The sequence below is a fragment of the Physella acuta genome, unplaced genomic scaffold (assembly GCF_028476545.2).
Source record: "Physella acuta isolate Inbredline_101_S28 unplaced genomic scaffold, ASM2847654v3 ptg000197l, whole genome shotgun sequence".
NCBI classification, from domain to species: Eukaryota; Metazoa; Mollusca; class Gastropoda; family Physidae; genus Physella; species Physella acuta.
Window position 1 is genome coordinate 565,628 of NW_026731716.1, and position 23,310 is coordinate 588,937.

The 23,310-nt window shown below is 32.8% G+C and overlaps 1 protein-coding gene and 1 long non-coding RNA gene across 16 annotated transcripts in view; one reads left to right on the top strand and one right to left on the bottom strand.

The window, feature by feature from the left end:
- Positions 1 to 21,338, bottom strand: part of LOC131936978 (mitogen-activated protein kinase kinase kinase 15) — a 29,683-nt gene extending 8,345 nt beyond the window's left edge. For 2 of the 15 annotated variants that reach the window (XM_059294138.1, XM_059294134.1), the window contains exons 1-30: positions 21,172 to 21,336; positions 18,929 to 19,049; positions 17,961 to 18,183; positions 17,673 to 17,848; positions 17,478 to 17,553; positions 17,277 to 17,369; positions 16,894 to 17,000; positions 16,660 to 16,699; positions 16,350 to 16,471; positions 16,045 to 16,157; positions 15,720 to 15,879; positions 15,159 to 15,246; positions 14,980 to 15,054; positions 14,737 to 14,808; positions 14,376 to 14,464; positions 14,051 to 14,149; positions 13,290 to 13,368; positions 13,030 to 13,163; positions 12,434 to 12,561; positions 12,222 to 12,325; positions 11,990 to 12,128; positions 11,819 to 11,880; positions 8,891 to 8,956; positions 8,592 to 8,692; positions 8,331 to 8,399; positions 8,021 to 8,100; positions 7,765 to 7,825; positions 6,722 to 6,790; positions 5,303 to 5,326; positions 3,010 to 3,063 (exon numbers count right to left, since the gene is read on the bottom strand). In XM_059294138.1, coding sequence (XP_059150121.1) covers positions 3,010 to 3,063; positions 5,303 to 5,326; positions 6,722 to 6,790; positions 7,765 to 7,825; positions 8,021 to 8,100; positions 8,331 to 8,399; positions 8,592 to 8,692; positions 8,891 to 8,956; positions 11,819 to 11,880; positions 11,990 to 12,128; positions 12,222 to 12,325; positions 12,434 to 12,561; positions 13,030 to 13,163; positions 13,290 to 13,368; positions 14,051 to 14,149; positions 14,376 to 14,464; positions 14,737 to 14,808; positions 14,980 to 15,054; positions 15,159 to 15,246; positions 15,720 to 15,879; positions 16,045 to 16,157; positions 16,350 to 16,471; positions 16,660 to 16,699; positions 16,894 to 17,000; positions 17,277 to 17,369; positions 17,478 to 17,553; positions 17,673 to 17,848; positions 17,961 to 18,183; positions 18,929 to 19,044 — 2,819 coding nt within the window. In that variant the 5' untranslated portion in view covers positions 19,045 to 19,049; positions 21,172 to 21,336. Of the gene's footprint in view, positions 1 to 1,524; positions 1,582 to 3,009; positions 3,064 to 5,302; positions 5,330 to 6,721; positions 6,791 to 7,764; positions 7,826 to 8,020; positions 8,101 to 8,330; positions 8,400 to 8,591; positions 8,693 to 8,890; positions 8,957 to 11,818; positions 11,881 to 11,989; positions 12,129 to 12,221; positions 12,326 to 12,433; positions 12,562 to 13,029; positions 13,164 to 13,289; positions 13,369 to 14,050; positions 14,150 to 14,375; positions 14,465 to 14,736; positions 14,809 to 14,979; positions 15,055 to 15,158; positions 15,247 to 15,719; positions 15,880 to 16,044; positions 16,158 to 16,349; positions 16,472 to 16,659; positions 16,700 to 16,893; positions 17,001 to 17,276; positions 17,370 to 17,477; positions 17,554 to 17,672; positions 17,849 to 17,960; positions 18,184 to 18,928; positions 19,050 to 21,171 lie in introns of all 15 variants that reach the window. The other 13 variants (XM_059294137.1, XM_059294133.1, XM_059294139.1 and 10 more) reach the window with 10 other exon arrangements.
- LOC131936980 (uncharacterized) lies at positions 9,968 to 11,131 on the top strand. The gene is made up of 3 exons (XR_009386134.1): positions 9,968 to 10,006; positions 10,299 to 10,343; positions 10,673 to 11,131. It is a non-coding gene; the product is annotated as an uncharacterized LOC131936980 (long non-coding RNA).
- Positions 21,339 to 23,310: the final 1,972 nt, after the last annotated feature.

Genomic DNA, 23,310 nt, shown 5'->3' on the forward strand with positions numbered 1-23,310 from the left:
ACTGGACGGGGGTAATTGACAGGGGGGTAATTACTCCAGGAGTGGGGAATGTCCAGGGGGGTAATTGACAGGGGGGGGGGGGGGGGTAATGCCCTGCTCCTTTTACTGGAAAGGGAAAAGACTGAAATAACATATGTTGTGGTATTTACTAAACCATTCAAACCATTGACAAAAGCCGACTAAGAAACGTTGTATATTAACCATTAAGATTTTAAAAATCCTACAGTTGTCTATATTTTGCATGTTACATCTAGATATTTTAGTGTCTCAAACTAATATATCTTAACCCAGATGTTCATTATGACATGCTCAAACCATCATATCTCAACTTTAAAAGTATAATCCCAATAAGCTCTTCAACATTAATCAAACTAAGTAGAGAAAGCTTATGTTCAGCAATCACTGACCAGGGTACAAACAATGAGAATCAGTAAAGCAACAGACAAAAGTCAACAGACCATTTTACAAAACACAAGTAGCAAAAGTATAGCAGTTACTAACAGTTAATAAATTGAGTACAACACAAATTAGAAGCTCTCCCAGACCAGGAGAGCCAGCAGTATAATGAGCTGCATGAGGCCGGCACATACAACAGGTACCACAGTACTGTGGATAGCTTCAGCAATACGCTTTATGTTTCACCATGAAAAGCATTGAACAACAGAGTTATAAACATTTGTACAAGTCAACACAAAAGACCCAGAGGTGTGTTACTTTCTCAGGTTTAAGACACAGGGTAACCGGCTATAACATAGTGGAGAGAAGAATGGAAAAGTATTAGTACTACAAACATCAGGTGGAAATGTAAAACAATTTGTGCTACAGGAAAGAAAATAACTCACTCATCTATTCAAAATAGATTTATAACATTTTCAGCTCAACTCTGTGTACTTTGCAGCTAACAAAATTTAAGTTTATGTTTTAATATATTTTATGTTTGAAGTTTTTTCAACATAAAAACATGGTATTTTTAAGTATATAGTTTGGGAAACTGTGACACTATAGCTAAACTATAGAGGGTGATAGGTTGTTTGTGTAATCCTTGGTAGAAACAATGGTTAAAATAAAGTGACACTCTAATGTCTTACTGGCAGAAACCATGCTTTTATAAGCCACCTACATTCAACTTAATGGTGAAGGATTTGGATGAGAATATTTCAGCTCACCTTTTGATAATTTAATCATGGTTACATTAGTTAACAGCTTAACTTTATAGCAATGTGAAATAAAGGTGTACTGTGATAGATACAAAATTTTATTTTGATAATAAAATAGAACAAGCAGCAAGAAAACTTATGATTAGAACCATGCTAATATAATCAAACAGCTATACCTGTACTAGTAGTTTGATTTTGTGTTTTACAAAGTGAACATGACAATACGTGTGTAATTCTAAGGAATTGTTTTCTCATATTTTTTACTGGTTGTAATGTAGAAACTAATAAGGTGCAGTCAAATCTGAAGTTGTGATCAGCTGATATGGATGCTGTCTGGCACATTGATATATTCTAATAGACATCTCACCTTCTGCGAATTGCCCTCGCCTGACTATCAGAAAGACTTCGTCGCCTGAAGTCTTGACTAGGAAATGTAAAGCAGGCAAATGCAGCAGAAGGAAAAAAGGATAAAACCGAACAAATAAACAAAAAGAAAAGATCATAAAAAAGATGAAAGGGATAAAGAGAACAAATAAAAAAGATAACAGAAAGAAGAAATAAGCAAGAATAAGTGTAGGACATTACACATTTAAATCTTTTATTTCATAAAACAACTGAGGAGCAAAACCAGTTATTGAAGTGTACATTTTTGTTATTATTTCATGATGAGAGATAAAAAAAGTGTAAAATGATACACTAAAAATTATTGACTATTATTAACTATTTAGATTCTTTTAAAACTTATTATTAAAGGATTTTTTTTTTTTAAAACATGGTTTTTCAGTTAATAAGTGCAATTAGAAAAACTCCACTGAGGCTTTCTAGAGCTTTAACATGCTTCCATATTTCAGGAGTAGAGGCAATTAGGCAGATTCTGTATTAATGTATATACACTCAAAGCAATGTTACATGAATTTACAGTAGTTTCAAACAGACCAAATTGTGAGTGTAACAACAAATCAGTAATTACAACACAATAGTGAGTAATTACAACACAATTAGTGAATAGCTACAACACATTCAGAAGATAGTAAAACACAGAAGAATTAATCAACAGAAAAATTGATAGACAAGGAGCAGATTTCTGACCAAACATAACGCATTCCTTTATTTAAAAATATTTTTCCATTAAGTATACCACAAAAATGCTTTAAGAGAATATGGACAAGGTCTAACTGAATAGCTCATTTGACAGGTGCCAATGTTTAAGACAAGTACTAAATGACCCAGCTAATTTGACAGGTGCCAATGTTTAAGACAAGTACTAAATGACCCATCTCATGAGACAGCTGCCAATGTTTAAGACAAGTACTAAATGACCCATCTCATGAGACAGCTGCCAATGTTTAAGACAAGTACTAAATGACCCAGCTCATTTGACAGGTGCCAATGTTTAAGACAAGTACTAAATGACCCAGCTCAATAGACAGCTGCCAATGTTTAAGACAAGTACTAAATGACCCATCTCATTACACGGCTGCCAATGTTTAAGACAAGTACTAAATGACCCAGCTCATTAGAAAGCTGTAGAGTACCAAAACTAAACCACAAGCTGCAATATTTTCAGGTATCATGTCATCATGCTGACAGATGAGCAATTATATCTAATTACACTGGGTTGTATACATAAAAAACCTAAAATACAACTCTTGAACATCTATTTTTCAAGGAGACATTTCTACAATTGATTCAATCCAAGACACTTTAAAACTATTAGACACTGTAACTAACCTATCTAATACTTTACTACACTGGTTCCTTCTGTGCTATAGTTAAATGGTTATCATCAGGCTGGACTTAAAAAAAAAAGCCAGAGAGAAAAGAAAAGCAGAGGATAAAAAACAGCTCATACCTGGGGTGATCGTCCAATGTATTGAGGTCTGTGGTGCTGGACGCAGGGGTCAGACTGAAATAGTGGGCAGTGACAGACTTGTAACAAACAAGACAACATAAAATATACAAGCCCAACTGTGGGCAGCATGGAAAGAATGTTACAACAAAAACTATCTAAACATCAGATCATGGTAGTTGTTCAGTATGCTACACATATACCAAATTAAGCAAAAACTTGACATGCTGATTACCAAGAAACTATTATTATCATTAATCTGTCAATTGGTCTAGTAGTGTTATATTAATGAACTTTCAAATGATTTGTATAAAGCTCCATGATCATTGAGTTTTAAACGACTGCAAACTGTTAACAAGTTATTATAATATAACTTTAAATAACACTTTGTAAATTAAAATGAGTAGGTTTTAAACAAATATGGGTCCGTGCTAGCATGCAATTATTGAATCTTGGCTACCATACAGCACATGCACTTACATGCTCAATAGGAATCCATTTGATTTCATTAGGCTAGGAATGTATTGTTTTTAAAATGCAACGCAGTTCTTTTTCTCTCTTTATCAATACAGATTTTGAACTAACACATTTTAAGATAAGTATAAAGAAAAGTAGATATCAAGGCAATCAAACCCATAAACATGTCAGTTATCCCAACAATAAATAAAACCCAAAATAAAAATCAGCCAATGGAATATCAAGTCACATAAATGTCAAAAATAAAAACAATGAAGTCAAGGGCATTAATTGAAGCGCTGTAGCGAAGCCAAATTTCAGCAGGGTGAGTTTAGAGCAGGTCTAGCAACATTTGTTATTGGCAATAGTTTAACTGTAGAACATCAGACGTATTGTTACGATCAGTTCTCAACCTAGCAATACTTTGTAATTTTGAATGTCATTGTCTTAAGTTGTTAAACTCCCTGTTTCACATTTTAAGTATGTTGTACAACTAAAATTTGCCTGACTGTAATTGTATTTTCATCATTTTATTAATTCTATCAATATTCATTACAAAGAAACCCTTTCAAACTGAAGCAACACCTCTTTGGTTAACCCCAATTCCTAAGACAATGGGTATAAATCCATCAACAAAAAAATTTAGTGGTTAAAAATTTACACAATTTTTACCAATAAAATAAAACCCCAGTATTAAAATGAACCTATAGCATTAAAACAGTTTTATACACAGATATAGTTGATTAAAAATATAGGTAAAATCTTCACTGGATAGAACTTTTAATTTTAATTGGGAAAAACCAGATCTTTCGAGGTTAATGTTTAAGACTGACATATCAATAGTTCTTAAAGATAGAATAATGTTTTCTTTGGTTAGTTTCAAAAGCATAAAATAACTAGTGCCCTAACTTCTGCAACACTCTGTAACATATAAACTGGAACCAAATGGGTACCCCCACAACAACAGGTAGCTACCAAGAAGACAAATGAAAAACAACCATCATGCCAAAGGATCTCGCTATTCTAAAGTTGCAATCTTTGGATCACCGTTATAAAATGTATATCAGTGAGGGAGACACACAAACCAAACAATTATTGACAGTGCCTTAACTTCTTCAGGCATGTGTTTGTTTCTTAAATCTATTGAAATTAGGAACTGAAGAGAAGTCTAACAACAACACCCTAAGGTTTACAAAGTTTTCAGCAGCTACAGAAAAAGAAACCATCATTTCAATGATTGCCACAGCTAGCAGGAGCAAAAATTTTAAACAATCCATTGGAGAAGAAAATTTACTAAATAGAAAACAAGAGCTTGTTGAATTTTTTCTAGCTACAAAACAATGTTTGATAAACACACAAAAAATTTAGTAGACGTCTCTGATCACACTATCTTATTTAAGGCACATTATGGATCTGCTTTGACCATGAAAACAATTATTTTATTTCATTTATTAGCAGCATCAGATCACTTTTAGAAATCCCAAAATAGAAATATGTTTGCAATATTAAGATAAAAACAAATTCTTAAAATTTAAAACAATTGTACAGCGTAAAAATTGTGCTTTTATTTACCTACTGTTAAAATTAATGAAGAAAGCCTTGTGTCTAATGATGCATTAAATGCTATTTTAATATTATGCAATATTTTGGTTATTAAAAAATCTTGGAAAAAAAACCCACACTAAAACATTTTGTACTATCTACTTTTTAAAAACTGCAATGAACTATATTTCTACAGTTGAGAGAAGTAAACTCAGCACAGTTAGTCCAACAGAATGAAATGCTCTAATTGGGCCTAGTTTTATGCATGTGTTTGGGTGGTAGTTAAAATCATGCTCACATTGTCATGGGTATATTGAAATGCCTGCTGGAAAAAAAAAGATCAGGGAGAAACTATATAAACCAAACAAAAGAGAAAAATAATGTTGACAATAATAAATGACAATAGCAAACAATATACAAGGAAAGTAATTATTTTCATTCAAAACTATATTTGATTAGTATTATAATTTAGTAATTTTAACTTCTTTTAAAAGCTTATAAAATTTATTGTGCATTTATTTGTTATTTAAGTAAACATATGCCTTATGTAAAAGTAAGAATTTTAAAGTCATTAACTTTTAAATATATACTTTAACAATTTATTATAATAAAAACAATTAACAAATCAAAACTGATAATTATAAACACAACTTTGATAAAAAAAAAAAAGCTCAAAAGTAGCCTAAACTAAAAGATAATTTACTGCAGTGGATCTGATAAGATCGGCTCAAATTATAACAAAACAAATGGCAACCATCCTAAATGAGAACTGAACGAAATTTACCAATGATATAAACAGCTTCTTATTCAAACAGTTTTTCTTGGGATATTCTCTTGGACACTTTAGTTTTCAAGCAATTGTAAACAATGTTTTGATGACAATTGAATATGAAATTCTACCTGGGAAAGTTAACAATACTTTCTGATTCTGTTTTATAAGCAACATTTTCTTTGATGTGTTCCAAGAAATAATTGCATACATATCAAAGTAAGCAAAGTAAAAGTGTTGCTGATTAGAGACCAATCAACAGATATAAACTTGCAAGTAACTGAGCTAAATAGTGACCAAAAATAGCTCAAGAGAGAATGAAAGTAAAAAAGGGTATTGATAAACTGGGTTAAAAAAAAATATATGGACAACTAAAATGAAAATTGTTGTCTAAAAATGTTCTATAATAAAATTGTTTCTTAGAAAGCTACTAGATCTAGAAGAAAACTATAAGAAAGGGAAACAAAAACAATAACATGATGTAATGTGGAATAAATCAGTATATAGGAATAGCATCAAGCTAGGGAATAAAATAATATTCAACACTAAAAATAGCTGGCTGGCCTTTGCAGTTTATGAATGAATCTGAGTATTCAAGGCATCAATAAATATGAATCCAATATTACAAGGCAAGAAGGGGAAGTTATTTAATAAATGAAAATTAGTTTGTAGTTAGTAATATTTGTCTTCAATTCTTTAAAAACATTCACAAGAAGAGCCCAGTTTGTATCATATCAAACCTGAGTTTTCTGTTTATTTTATTATCCTTATCTTTTACAATTCAAACTAGGTAGTTTTGGTGACTTAAAAACAATTTAATTTGAGCTTTCCTAAATAATTAGAAGTGTGAGGAAATCTACCTTGTGTAGCATGTACTATGACACCAAGTCATCAAAGGTAAAAAGACATTTGATACACTAACAGTGGAGATTGGGGGAAGTTACTCACCGTCCCTCATCAATTGTGTCTAGATCATCACTTAGATTTTCCTGGCTACCAAACCCTTCTGTACGTAGTCTGGTTTTTAACAGAAGCGTCAGAAGAAAGGGAAAGAAAACAATTGCAGAAAAAAAGTCAGCCAAAATAATAACAAAATAACGATTGGAAGAAATATTATTAAACAACTAAAACATTCACCTTAAAAACAAAAAAAGGAATTAAACTGCTACAGAAAAATGTAATAGGATGGAATGAATATTTTTAAAATAAAGAAAGCTTTAACAGAAAGAAACCATATATCTTGTATATTATGCAACAACATTTTAGCAACCTTATTTCAGCAATCATGAACATAAAGCTTTCAAATGTCATGTAATACTGAAGACAACTTTAAAGTATTATTTTTTTAATGTCACAGAAACCACAAACTCCCATAAAATCTTGAAGTGAAGGGGAAATGGTTACAATTATCATGCATAAGTTTATTACTTAGGTGGGGCAGCAAACATAGTAATTAATGTTTATACAAGGCTAGCATAATTCCTGTCATTAAATTATTTTTAGTGGTTTTAACTTTAATAGCTTAATTTATGATTTTATGATGAAAAAAATAAAAATTATAATATGCATTTTGAATTGTAATATGAAAAAATCAGCAACTTTTAACTTCTCATAAAAAGATAATAAGTATTAGTTTTAAAATTTTTGAAGAAAAAAAGACTTAATTTCAACTTTTTAAAAATATTTAATTTATTCAAGTTTCTAATGACATAATTTGTGTAATTTTCCTTATAATTGAAGCAGTTGCAAGATAAAAAAAAGCCAGATTATAGTGGTAATGCCAAAAAATTTTAATGATGAGATGTTTTACTGCAATAAAATTTTTTTTTTAACATTCACATTTTTCTGACATATAATGGGAATCTTTTCATCACGTACACATAGAAAAAAAAAGGTTTTCTTTGAGTGAAAATATTTCCCACCCATTTACACCTAATGCAAACCAACTCCAGCACATTGAGAGAAAAGGGTTAGTAAAGGAAAAGTCTTACTTTGTGATTCTTGGTATCCTCAGTTTTAGTTCATCCATGTTTTTACCTTTACCCAATGGTTCTATTAAAGAGAAAATAGTCATCATAAACATAAGCCTAATGTACAGTGCTGAATACACTGAATAAGCTTGTCAAAGAAACATGTTCTCCACTTTATCTGCACCATTAACTTTCCAGGTCTGAAGGGTAACTTTAACTTTGTACAGAACTAAATGGGCAACAAGAACTTAAAAGTTAGTTATCTTGTATCACTTGCCTGAGACACTTCTCAAGAAGTCTCGATGCTCCTGGTCTTCCTTATACTTTCTTGTTCTTTTTCTCCTTGATCCAAGATTCCTGAATTACAAATTTCAATATAAATATATCCATTCTAATTTAATTTAAACAGATCTTGAAATAGTGTAATTTTTATTTTTAAAAGATTTTGCATTTATTTTTTAGACCAGTTTTAGTGTGATTTGACACTAATATTTTTAATATCACTGGAACTCATCCTTCAAGAACTTCCAGACTGGAAATCACTGGTTTAATTATAAGTTCAAGGTAGTAAGCAAGACCCAACTCACTCATACAAGAAAGAATGTTCCAGGAGTTCCCCAGCAGTAGCTCTGTCTTGTGGTTCTGGCTCAAAGCAGCTGTCAAAAGCAACATATATATGTTAACATTGTACACTAAATAATATTTAAAGCAACTGGCACCAACATACACATGTTAACATTGTATAATAAGCAATACTAAACACATATGCCAACAGCAACATACGTGTGTTAGCATTGTACACAAAGTACTACAAAATATTAAGAGGGGAAGAAGAGGTTTTTTTTTACCGAAGAAGAAATTCTTTAGCTCTTGCAGACATAGATTCTGGTATTTGAGGATGCATCTTGTAGAACCCCACTTTGAACATGGCAGCTTCTGGTGAGCCCAGCTGTACCAGTACCCCAAAGAAAATTTACAGTTTATAAAAAACATAGGCAATAACTGTAACAAAATTCTCAAACTTAATGAAAATATTTCTAAGAAGTGTTTTTAATAATGCAATGAGATCTTCAAGAATGCTAAGTGATTGTATGAATTCCTTAACCAACAGCTCTTATTTCTAAAAGTTTCAAAGTAAGTTCCTTACCTCAATAAAAGGTGGTTTACCAGTAGCCATTTCAATAATGGTACAGCCAAGAGACCAGATGTCAGCCTGAAGCAAGAATTTTTATCATTTATGTTAAGTCCCTTTTGTTAAGGCTGTGTGCGGCACCCGATTTAAGTGTGTTGGGTGTCAGATGTCGAAAATCAGTTTTGACCTAATTATTAAAGTATATCCATTTCTGAATACAAAACCACATAACATATTGTTGGAAAATGCTTATTTTTATTTTAAATTAATTTTTTTGTGAGGCATGTATATGCATGTTTTGTCTAATTTTTCAAAAATACAGCGAAAATTGCCAAAGTTTACTACTATAAAACATACAGATAACTAAAAATAGCTACCGCGTGTTTAGTATCGCCGGAAAGCTCCTTTTCTTGTCTATAACGACAAGGTAAATTTGTCAACCAATGAAAATATTCCATTTAATTTCGAATGTTCAAATGAAACACACTTTTTAAAGATTTTGACCTACATATACCAAATTTTCCTACTCGGCCTTACCCCGGAAGCAAGGTAAAATTCTATTGGCTGGCGGACTCGGAATTATCAGTGTTAAAATTTTTGATTCGCTAGCTAGTTTATCGCTTCCGGCGTGCCTAGTGATGAACTGATTCTTGTTGTTGATTTTCAATCAGCTGTTTACAAACTTTTTAGACAAATCTCATCGTATCAAATGTTTTTGTCGGTTTAATAATGTTTGAACTGTTTAGAAGTTCCGTGATTTCATACCAGCCACCTTTCTCTGTTGATTTACTGCTACTAGATTTAGTCTACACAAGCCTACCGCACACGACAAGAGTAAGCAGTGTGTTACGTGTGTGTGTAGTAAGTTATTACACAGCAAGAAATACACTATCACCCTGTGATCGAACCCAAAACAGACTTATCAGATAGAACGATTTTGGTAATAACTTAAGTAATCCCCGGGTGAAGTTGGCCTGCACATGTTACAAGTGTTCTAATGCGTAACAAGGATAAAAGAGTACACAACAAACTATTTGAAACTAGGCTCATGTGTGTGATGTTCTACAGCTGATTATGAAAACTACAGCGTTAAATTTTGTTTACAAGGAATAGATGCACGGACATCAAGCAGTGAGTATTTCAATAGCCATTAAACTATTTGAATTTAAAGATTAATTAGTAGGCCTACATATTTTTTTTCTTTGAACATCTTATTTAGGTTAGTAGACCTGTTTGTCATTAGACTCATTAGTGGTTCAGATACTAGTTCAACAGATTTTAATCTCCTCAAACTAATGAATCAAATTCTATTCAGTGATTCTCCTATTCTTATATTCATACAATATATCACTATAGTTTTATGATTACTTTTCTTTTTACATTTGTATATTTTATTAATAAATTCATTTCCCCTATGATTTAGGCCTACAGTGTGTGTTGAAAACCCTGCAAGTTGCCCTGGTTCAAGGTAATCTCCCTACACATAATTTTGTTTCACATAACAATATCTGGAGAAAATGATTGAAGAGCTAGTGACCAAGTGACCTCAGTGAAAGAATATGGCAACTTTTAAATACTGCAAAAAGGAGAATCATGTATCCGAGTGATGGCAAACCGCTTTTCAAAATCTTGTTCTGGACCCAAAACAGTTGTAAAATTTATTTATAGCTTATACCTTACAATGATTTTGCAACTTAGTTTAGGATTTAATACATATTCAATGCAAAATGTGTTTGTGGTAAAGTGTTGTTGTTTTTTTGTCCACTAGAATAACTTATGTTCTACTTTCCTTGATAGAATTGACCTTTGCCAAGAGAAAGCCAAGCAGTATGAAACCAGACAATAACTTGGAAAAAGAGCATTTATTTTGGTCAGTGCACAATTATTAACAGGAAGAGATAAAGAGAGCTGAAGAGATGGATAAATCAATTATTATAGTCATAGTGGTAGCAATGATTTAAAAAAAAAACCATTGAAACATTTTGCCGGACAACTAATCTGAAAAAAGAAAAAGCTAGATGGCAGGAAAAAAGTAGCAGTTGCCAAAATGAAATGTGAATATGCTTAACAAAATAGAACTGTTAGGTGTGGTTCAGCCCAATTTTTGAAACAACTTATTTTAAGAAAATAAAAATGTTTTTTACCTTTACGTATTTGACGCATTATCTTTGTACGACAATTTTTTTACTTTATTATTTAAAATGTACTTGCAAGTTTAATACTTCATTGCATGTTTATATGTTAAATAAACCTGCATAAATTAAAACCAAATTTTGTTAGTATTTCTTAGGTTATGAATGAAATTTTTCATTTTTGTTTAGTTTTTTGCGTTTTTCTCAAAACGTTAAAATTCACTCTTCAAATCCCTACTCCTCTGTTAGTTCTGCATGTATTGTAATGAAACTTAGCCTGATTATTCTTCTAACATATATAAACAACTTCTATAAAGCATTTTTTAAAGATTTTCCTTACTTTAGATTTTATAGACTGAAATATGTTGAATTTGAGCAAATTTCAGCTTTTTTTAACAGTCTAGGATTTAAAAATTAGAAATAATTTTTTTAAACCCTTTTCTTAAAAAGTACTTTATAGAAAGTTTCAGGCTAACATCACTCTACAAAATGCTTGCATTTCTGTGTGTTTACCTTTAGTGGTTGCTGAGCCTTAGCATTTTGAAAATGATAAACAAAAATCCAATATGGCGGACGTAACCATGGCAACCAAAAATATTTTTCTTTTTGGACACCATTTTTAAAAATCCCATTGAGCATACAATATATGGGTGAAGTTTCAGTGGATTTGCTTGACTAATAACAAAAAAGTGTTTGCCCTGTAGCTCCTAGCCTTAAGACATTTTTGCAAAAATTTTATAGCCTACCATTTAATTATATGTTATGTGCTTGCTAAAATACCCACACAAAAAACTATATATTTCATACTTACAGGAGGTCCATATCCCCTTATTCCTTTATCAATCACTTCTGGGGCCATATACTGAATTGTACCTTAGAAAAACAAACAAAAGCGTAAATAAAATTTGATATTACTTAACTACTTAAAATGAAAGAAATGTAAAGAAAATATGTTAATACTGCACTAGAAAAGAGAACTTACCAGCAAATGTATCTGCACAAGGGTTGATGCCAGATAGGCGTTTACTAGTTCCAAAGTCTGAGATTTTCAGGACACCACTGTAGGTGTTGACAAGGACATTATCTCCCTTTATATCTCTATGCACAATCTTGTTATCATGCTAAGATAAAAAATAAAATTTCATTATAAATTGGTCTTTTGGTTACATATATTTCACATACATTAACTAGCTATAAAAGTGTGTAATCCTTACTAAATATTTAAGCCCTTCCAGAATCTGCTTGGTGTAAAAGGCTATGGTGCCCTCACTGTCCTTCAAAGGACCCCATTTAGACCTAAGCAATTGAGACAAACTACCTGGATAAAAAAGACGGGAGAAAACATTTTTTTTAAATAATCCCAAGCAAAAATACACTAGATCTTTTGCAATATTAATCAAATAAGTAAATTAGGTAATTATGTTACCTCCAGGAACTTGTTCCATGAATATCTTAAAGTAACCCTCTTCACTGACCGAGCCAAGATATCTGACTATATTTTTATGATTGAGCCTCATGTGGAGCTTGATTTCTTCATGTAATGGCTGCACTTCTCTTTAAGTTGGAAGTAAAATAATTGAAGGGCTCAGTGGAAAAAGTACTTAAGTTACATTTTTTCAAAAATGAGTTAAGACCGGTATATTATTTGTTTACCTCCCCTAAACCATCCTTGTAAATTTGGGCCATGGAAACAGCACCGAAGTAGCTTAATTCGAATACTTTGCATCAGCTGTTTTAGTATTTCAGCTTCAATTTAAAAACTTTGCACTCATTTTTCTCAAAACTCTCAAAATACACTTAAGTACTTTTTCCACTGAGCCCTTCAATTGTTTTATTTTAGAAAGAGAAAACAGAAAACTAAGATCATATAAATTTAGGGTAAAATTATCAATAACTCATAAATGTTGGTTGCTCAAAAAAATAAAAAATGACAAATTTTTACTGTTTCTCCATCTGATTTGATTAAAGTTAGAGATAAAACAATTGGATATTAACCGATAGCACACATTATGACTGACTCACTGGTGATATTTCTCAGGCACTTCCTTGACAGCAACTTTCACCTGTGTCTTTTTATCTCTGGCTGCATACACAGCTCCAAATGTTCCTTTACCAAGCAAAATACGATTTCCCTTTTCATCCAGATCATACACATACTGTGAACGACACAGATTTGAACAATACAGGTTTTTTTTAAAATGAAAAACAATATAGAAATAGCATTTTACTTAAATGTTAAAGCCAATATTATTATATTTCAAAAACATGATAAAAATACCTACATCAACTACATCTTCTATATCATCTTCATCAATTAAGCAATCAGGACTTGTAGCCAGCTCACTCATCATAGAATAAAACCTATTTATACACAAAAACTCTTCGTCAAATTTAATAGTAAAATTATTTGTACAAGGTAAAATTGCATGAAGAATAATTTAGAGCTTCTACAGCGTATTCTCTGGATTTACATTTTAATATAAAAATTAAAGTGTCTGTTTGTCTGTCTTTTAGGCATTACGACAAGATTCATCAAAAACCTTTGGGAGGTTGTACAATACATCCTGCAATAGTGTGCAGTTGGTGCCCTCAAGTTACCTAGCAGCTATCATAGCGCCTGGGGTCTGTTAATTGGGCGTTCTGCACAGGGTCAGGAGTAATACTTGAATCAACTTAGGCACACCAAAGATAAACCAAGACAGATGACTAAACTGAACCAAGGGTTGTACCTGGCACCCATGCCGTGTATAATGGGTAGCTTGCAAGAGTATGTCACAATGCCCTTGACATTTGGAGAGAAAACTAAGTCACATGTCTAAAAATAACTACTGGTAACGAATGTTACCATAGTGAAAGTACTTAGCTTTCTTCTGAGATTGCAGTCAATGCATGACACGTATGCTAGTTTCTACATAAATGCTATTGAAATTGTCAATATAACAAGATAGTTAATATTCTACAAATGGGGAAAGTCAAATGATATTAAAATCCTGAGATCTAAAACATCAGTTCACAAGGAAGGAACAACAAACACAAGTTTCACCTCTGTGCCTGGACATCAGAAGAGAAGAAAATATGGTAGTCATCATCAGAGATGTCCTGCACATACAGAAAGATGGCCCTGGAGTCTCTCTTGTACAAGCTGTTGACAAAAGGATTTTTTCTCTCACAACATGATGCAGGTTAATTTTAAAAAAACCATAACACTGATAATGAAAACATCACTCATCTCCAGAATGTTCTCTTTTTTCAATAAAAACTTAAGGGTTGTTGAATTATTGTAAAAAAAAATGTTGTTAGTACTATCAAATAGTAAAAAAATGTGTTAGTATAGCTCCATTATTTTGTGATATTTAATTGTGACATACCTAACTCTCTTAATAGTATCTGCAGGAAATGTCCAGTCATTGGGGCGATGATCTTTGGGATCTTGCCACACATGCCATAAGCGCACATTCTTGAATTAGTGAAATAAAAAGAAAAACTAGATAAAACAAATCCATATTCATTTAACATTCCATATTGATTATAGGAATCACTATAACCAGATAAATACACATTACAATTAAAATTTTAAATAATAACCGAAAAACTGCTTCCAGTTTGGTCAATTATGTCTCCTTTTTTACATCAAACTAAATAAAGCTACTTCTTAAAAAACTGATTAGACTGTAATTTTTTGTAGATATTTTATTTAACTAAGCTAAAATAATCTTCAAATAAACAAACCTTTTCTTGGATTTCAGCATTAACTTGAATATAGCTAGGAATGAATTCCCTAGTAGGTTCAAGCAAAAGAACCTGTGAGATGACAACATGAGAAAAATATTAAACATTTGTAGTTTTTTCTTTTAAAAGTTGTTATTTTATATATACATTCACTTTATGTAATAGTATGGTAAAGGTGAAATGGAAAGACATCATACTTTGATGTATACCATGCCAATAAAAACAAATTTAAGAAATACTCACAGGAAATTGGCTGCTAGTTAGTTCAGCTACTGGTTTTGAAACTTCAATGAAAAAATCCATCCAAAAGTTGAAAAGCTGTAATACAAAATATTTTAACAAAAAGTGCACATTAAAAAGCTCACATGTATGCTATTCAATATATAACGTTTGGGCCCAACCACAGCAAATATTTTTATTACCTGGCTCTCCTTTTTTGATGTATTGGTGTTTTTACTTTTACGGAATCTACTGATAAGAGTAATGTTGCCTACTGTTGATTTCAAGTACCTGTTTAATTTAAAGATTGTCAAATAACAATAAAATAACTTGTTGTTCAACAAATCAGACTGGGAATTAAAGGAAAGAATTTAGAACAGATAGGTTAAATGTCAAAATACTTTACTTGAAAATAGTGGCAAACATTATAAATCAATAAAATTTATTCATTCAAATGGAAAAACAAATAAAACATTAAATAATATTTTTATATTTCATTTAAGGCATAATTACTTTTATACTTTTATTCTCTATCTACATGAGCAAAGGTGTTAAAGGTATTATAAATTTACAACTTCAGAATAATATAAATATATAAAATGATACCCATCAGTATTCACACATAAAACAGTAATTAAAATCAAATCTTTCATGGTAAATAAATGCAACTCATCTGTTAAGTAAAAAAATTTTAAACTGAAATGTTACACCATCAGAAATAAAAACTTTATATTTAAAAATACAATACTTATAAAGCACTTTACCATTCTGGGGGCTCAAGTCTATACATGCAATCTGCTGCCTGAACTGCTTTATTAAAATCTTCAGCTAAAACACTGATTTCAAAAAATGTAGCCACATCCCAGTAGTTGGTTAATGATGACAGACTTCCTTTCTTGCCAATAAGATTGTTTAGAGCAATACCTGAAGGTTTAAAGATTAAGATTTCAAAAGTTATTCTCACTAATCTGTAACTAAATAAACCACGTGTAATAAAAAAGGGAAAATTGTCTATAAATCTTTTCAAGATTCAGATACTGCTGTTAATTATTGATCTGTACATACACCAAGTTGTAAGATTTCACTCACCAATCCTTTGAAGTTCTGAACAAGTTGCAAAGTCTTTGCCTGATATAACGAGAAGTGTTGCTAAATTAATTCCTGCATATTCATTAGGCTGTACTTCAAATCCTTTTCGATACCTATTGAATATTTGAACATTGTTTAGTTTTACTAGACCTTAACTATTTCTATAAGTTTCTCAATGAAACTACTAGCATTCAACATCTATACAGAACAGTTTGCCTTTTAAAATTATTATTTAATGCATTCTATGATGTTTTTAAACTACACTTTTTAAAGACAAATATGTTACAAATGAAATGCAAACAAACCAAGTTATAGCATTGTGCAAAGCATCTTGATCTGTGTAGTCAGAATCCACAAATTTATCTTTGTAAATCCTACCACATAGGCAAATCATGTCAGGAACAGGTGTGTCTGATTTTTCTGTAGCCTAAAGAGAAGATTACTTTTATAAAGTTATGCACACTGGTTAAAAAAAAACAGATTTCTGTATTAGAAAGAATAATTTAATAATACAAATAAACAGTGACTTTGTTTCAATGGAAAATTATACTGTTAAGACTATTTCTTAACTACACAACTTTCTGTATTTTAAAATGTTTCATTTATTAAGCTTACCTTTAAAATTACAGACAGAGCCTTTTCTCGATTTCCATTCCTAAAAAATTTATAAATAAATATTTAAGCATCATTAATTAAAAAAAAAAAACAACATATTTTTAGGTATTTCTCCTCATTTAAATCTGGAAAGGGGAGGATTGACGTGTGAGGATTAAAAAGTTTAACATTGAAAATAATAAAATAAACATTATTTTATTAACTAGTAAATAGTTAAATAAAAAAATATCATACCTATTTAAAGAGAAAGCATAAAGATACTGAATTCCTGCATTATGGTCAATTTTAATAAATGGAAATGTGCTAACATCCTCTACTAGCTTAACCATAGCCTTGTAATCCTGAAAGTATATAGAGCATTTTTTTTAAATATAAAAGAACTGATTTGGTTCTAAAAATAAATAAAGTACAATAAAGTGACTTTCTGCCTGTATCACTCTTAGGGACAGATCTTCAGATAGGGCAGTGTTACTAGTTTAAAAAACAGCTACAAACACAAAAAATCATACTATTAAGATTGTAATTTATTTAATACATTCTTGTCAGGTATATTTAAACAATTATGTTAATAATTTAAGTGAAAACATGTTAGAACCTGAAATTAAAATTTAAATCACCTGAACTTCTCTAAATGAAATGAGCATATTAAAAACTGTGTCCACTGTAAGCAGCTGAGGATCATCAAGTCTTCTCCTCATTCCAATCAAAGCCTAAAAAAATTAATAAAAAATAAGCATAGAATCCAAAAAAAACAAACAAAATAACAATGTGATAACTATTTTGTTTTCCATGTACTCTTTAATATAGGGAAACATTACCTGTCTGAGATCCTCCCCTTTGTAAGTTTCTCTTGCTTTTCGTAAATCACTTAAAAATCTTTCTTTAGCGTGGACCCTGTAAAGAATCATTATTTAAAAATGCACTATAATATCTGACTATTTAGCTTTCACAATTATAAGTACATCTGAAAATGTAAAGAGTTATATAGCATATATATTTAACAGTACACTCACATGTTATCTTCGTCCATGTCATCAATCATAGCTTTCAACTTCTTCCCCAGAGCTACGGCCTCAGGATGAATAACACACAACTCAGACATTCTCGTGGCACCTGGGTCACTGACAACACACAAGCCACTGCCATCTATCTGATATGGCAGAAAGAGGATGCCAGCCTGGCAAGACATCTAGAGAAAAAAATTAGTAAAATAATAATAGATTAAAAAAAATATATACATAGCCTACAATTATAAAAATAACTAATGCAATTTATTTTTATAAAAAATTAACACTGCATACCCTTAAAGATAAAGACATTTCTGGATCAGAGTCATAAACAGTGACAATATTATGTTTCATTCCCATAGACTGTCGAATTCCAATGTGATAAAACAAAGGAGCCTGCTGCAAAGGCAAAGACATATCAACCACAGCCAGTTCTGCATTATAAAATGTATCAAGCACAGCTGTTTCTCCAAAGTCCAACTTTTGAAAAGGCACTATTTCAAGATCACCTTTAACTCTGTAATGGAAATATTGAATTGGTTCTGTTAACTTGAATTAAAAATAACATAAGCAGAAGGAGAATTCATTTCTATACAAATTGAAATTTACTAAATCTACCAAATGGAATCTTTCACCACTAATATACAATATATATATACGAGCCGACCTGTGGCGTACCATATGCCGCTATTAAGTTGTTTTATTTTCTACTTTTCAGTAATTCATAATTGTGAATTCGACAGTACCAATGCCGCCAATGAAAATATTTGCTTTAAAACACTATCAGTAGCTCCTACCCTACACCCCCTCCTCTTCCCAGTGAAAGCAGCCTCCTCTTAGTTACCTCCCCTAAGTTAAAAATTGTTTTAAACTAAATTATCTGCCCCCAATAGCCGTCACTAAACCCGGCTCTATGATTGTAAACATTTAGCGTGAACCACAGCTCACCAGACCATGTGGGGGTGGGGGTGGTAGGGATATGCCTAGAGAGGAAGAGAGGGTGCTGCTAGGCGCGCTTACAGCTTGGTGTTTTCTAGGGTATCCAAGATGAGACATATATTGACATATATATATATATGCATATAAATAAATATATCAATATACACTTACTGATTCAAGTAAAAATAAGCATAATGGGTAGAAAGCTTAAAGCAATTATGAGTTGTTAAGGCAAAAACTACCTATTATTTTCCGTTGAGCCGATTATATTATCAAAAGAAGAAGGTAAGGTAAAAAACCTGAAACTATGAGACTTTACTTACTCTTTGACTACAGTTTGCAGCTCTTTGAATGCTTTTTCTCTTGCAGACAATAGCTCACTGCTAACAGCTGGACCTTTCTCCTCACCATTTTCACTGACAACACAAACTATCTTCATTTTTCCTAAAATATTAAAATGCACTATATTAAAATAAAAATCTACATAAGATTTTTTGTTAAAAGTAGAAATGATGCGGATGTGCCACTTGAAGTTAATGTGATGGTAAAATTCATTAAAATAAAGATACAAAGTGTATAATTTAATAATAATAAAATTACACTGTCTTTACCTATGATAGTTCACAATTGTTTTTAAATACTTAACTTTTATACTACCTTAAGTAGGAAGTTTACTGACCATTAGCTAGTTTAAATTCCTAATAAGTAGTATTGCTCACTACCCCTGAGGCCTGGCTGGTTGCTAACAATAATATGGTGTACAGACCGGATGCATGACTTCCGACGATTTTTCGTCTTAGTTACAGAGACCGTCTTAGAATTACTTTTAAAAAATGGCGGGTTTTCATGTTATAAAAACTTGCTATAGGTGGAAGGGCTAAATATACGAGAAAAGCATTTTAAAATTTGTTTTGGAGAATGAAGGCTGAATTTAGAAGTCGGTGTCATTAAAATTAGGCCTAATAGAACTTTTAAAATATCAGCCTGGAGAGCACAAAAATGAATTGGAGGTTGTAGGACTATTAAGGTTATCAGTCTATGAAAAAATAAATCAAATATTTCAAGCACTTTTTTTTATAAGACACAATATCTGAATGACAACCAAATTTTTTTTTAAACCAGTAATTTAGTTTAAAATGAACTAAAAACTTCAAAATTAGTGCCTAATTCAGTAGTCATGTTTAAATTGAAAATTGAGTAAAATTTAGATTTAGTAAGAAAATCTACAATAAGTTGCTTAATGACCCTGCCCTGGCCTAATTGTAATTTATAGGCCTATTGACTTCATTTTAGACTTAATTTTTTAAAGTCGGGAAGTGAGTACTGAGTACACTAAAAAATTTACTAGGCCGCATTTGCGCGATTCGCTCCGCGTGACGCGTAAGGCCGCCTTTGCGCAGTTCGCTCCGCGTGACGCGTAAGGCCGCCTTTGCGCAGTTCGCTCCGCGTTACGCTTAAACTTTACCCTAGGTGGCACGCGATCTAAAAAAAAACAGATATCAGGACTGCCCGATTTTTTTTCGTGGTTACAATTTAATGTTGAAATAGATCTAGATCGAGTTTAAGTTTATTTAGATCTCTATATTATTTCAACACATAAGAGTCTAGTACTTGTAAAAAAAAACAGTACAGGAAAGTTTGTGAGGTCAGATGGGTCAGATGATAGTCCTAGATCTAGCAGCAACCTAGCTAAATCACACTGTCCTTTATAGTGATAGTAGATCTAAGTCTATATTATTTATCCTACGTGAACTTAAAAAAAAAAAAATTAAATTTGCTTGAGGGGGGAGGGGGGGGGTGGGAGGAAGAGAGAAGTGAAGACAGACGATCTCGAGTGAACGCCTATGACGTATGCTTTAGGCCTGCTGAACTCAGTGACCTCGCCGACCGTGGGCCGTGGTGGGATTTTCCACTCACTGGATAGTAAACGTAAGGCAAGCAAGCAATCACGACAGTGACGATGTTTGGAAATTTTATTAAAAAAAAAAAAGAATCATAGTCTACGTCATATTTTCAATATGAAAAAAAAATGTAAAAAAAAAAAAAAAAGGTAACCCCGGGTTCGAACTCTGAACTCTGTGTCCATAAATTTTCAGACTACAGCTGGCACACTGTTGACTTAACCACAGCGGATGTGATAGAGAAGCCAAAAATAAGCATTTTCAATTGCAAGATGGCGAATCAAACCTGCGAGACGCGTAGTATATTCTTTAGGGGCCACGCTTTGCGAGACGCGTAGTCACTTCGAATTTACTAACTATAACTTTGCTGAGGATACTAGATCTAGAATCTATTAATATTAAATAATACATATATATATATCTAGTTATGGTAATAATATTCTACTATAATATTATAGCGACCTCGCTTAAGGCAAGAGCTTAAAGATTTTCAGCAGACTACAGATTAACAGTCACACAGTGCCTGAGTGCCAGCAACCAGGCAACATCAACTTGTCAACAGATGCGTACTTTACAAAAGCAAACTATCTACTAAAATGAAGGGATTAGATTCACAAATACACGCAATGTTTTGCAGCTGTGGTGCAAATTCAGAAATATGTTACCTTAAACTTTTTGCATGCAACATTCAGCAGCAATATTGGACACTATGAATGGCACTAGAACTGTAGAACTGCTTCGTAGATTCAGACGCCATTTTTGTGAACAGCAGAGGCCAGGATCCGGTGAGAATTATGTCCCTTGTAAAGGTCATAAGAAAAAAAATATTGCCTAGGCCTATCGAGTTTATGTTTGGCTTTCCTATCTTGAGTTAGAATCTTTAAGACTGGATCTATGAAGATACCATCACAATCAAAACAAACATTAGCACAAACAATTATTTATAATTTTAAGAAGTCTGATCAGTCATCCAAACCATTCTACTGTAGTTTTAAATCAATCATTGAATTTAAAAGAAAAACTCTCATTTACATGAGTTCAATTTTCTACACCTACCACCGTTTACCTTGAGTAGCAGGTGCATTAAACACGGCACTTCCTTTTTCTGTGCACATTGAACAATAAGGTCGGCTGATTTATTAAAGCAAGTAATGTTTATGTCCTTGCGCAAAAAAAAAAATATCGACTGCTGTGTTGTTGTTTTTCATGAATAGAATGACTAGGCAGTAACTTTTGAAGAAGCGTGATTTTATAAGGCATGTTTACTGTGTCCCTTCCAGACTTTTATCTCCGGGGGGCACTTGAAATTTTCGGGGGGGGGGGGGGGGGGGAGGGGGTAGACTTTCTTTGGGGGGGGGGGGGGGCGAAAACTGTTAAAAGTATATATTTTCTATATAAATTATATAAATTTCATTTCGTTCGGGGGGGGGGGGGGCGGTAGAATTTTTTTCTATTCCCCCCCCCCCCCCCCCCCCCCCCCCCGAAGAGATGCATGGAAGAAACTCTGCCTGTATATGAATCTGTTTTGGAATTTTATAACACGAAAATGTGACCTTTGGGGGCAATGACAGTGAGCTCCCCCGGAGAGATGCAGTGTTTCTTCCAGACTTTATTTTCCGGGGGGGGGGGGGTGGCACTTGAAATTTCGGGGGGGGGGGGGGCGGTAGACTTTCGGGGGGGGGGGGGGGCGGACACTGTTAAAAGTATATATTTTCTATATAAATTATATACATTTCACTTCGTTCGGGGGGGGGGGGGTAGAATTTTTTCGGGGGGGGGGGGGGGGGGGGTCCCGAAGAGATGCCTGGAAGAAACTCTGGAGAGATGCCTGAAAGAACCACGGGAAATTTTAAAAGGGGGCCTTAATCATCCTCTGATCGAGATTATTGTGCATTTTTTTCGTCATTAAGTTCTGAATATTAAGGTAACATGAAATGAAGGGAATGGAAATGGTTAAATGGAGAGATACCAACAGATTCTTTTTTTAAAAATCAAACCACTACTAGAACTATTGCAACAACGTTCCTGTGGGTCGGGGGGGGGGGGGGGGAAGAAGAAACGTCCTCCTAAGTGTACGCGCCATGAGGGCAGTGTTTCTCCCAGACTTTTTTCTCCGGGGGGGCACTTGAAATCTTCGGGGGGGCGGTAAACTTTCTTCGGGGGGGCGGACACTGTTAAAAGTATATATTTTCTATATAAATTATATACATTTCATTTCGTTCGGGGGGGGGGGGGCGGTAAAAATTTTTCGGGGGGGGCTTCGCCCCCCCGAAGAGATGCCTGGAAGAAACTCTGCATGAGGGGGGGGGGGGGGTTCAAAATTGTATCTTGTACATTGTAAGCCTATAGCTATTCTATAATTGTAAGCATAGGTAGTGTAGTCCTAAATGCCTTCACAGCGATACATTTTAAAAGGGGATCATCAATGGAGAATAGGTGATCACAAGAAAAAAAGTTTTATACCTTAAATCTGTGTTGAGAAAATAGTTTTGGATTGGTATAGTATTGTGATGAGTGCGTTGTGTAGCGGTTGTGCCAGTCTTATATTGGTGTGTTGTGCTTTAGGTTGAGTTATGTTATGTTACGACTGTTGTGTTTTGTTAAGTTTTTATTATGTTGTACTTTTTTGTTGAGATTTGTGGTGTTGTATTGAGCATTATTTTTTGTAGGATGGAATCAAAGTCTAAAGGCCACCAAAGTTGACCAAACTCTGATGGGTACCTGACTTACGTTAAGAAACGTGAAGGCAGCTGGGCATATAGTGCTGACCAGACTATCCCTCCGTATGCCGAGGGCACAGAAAT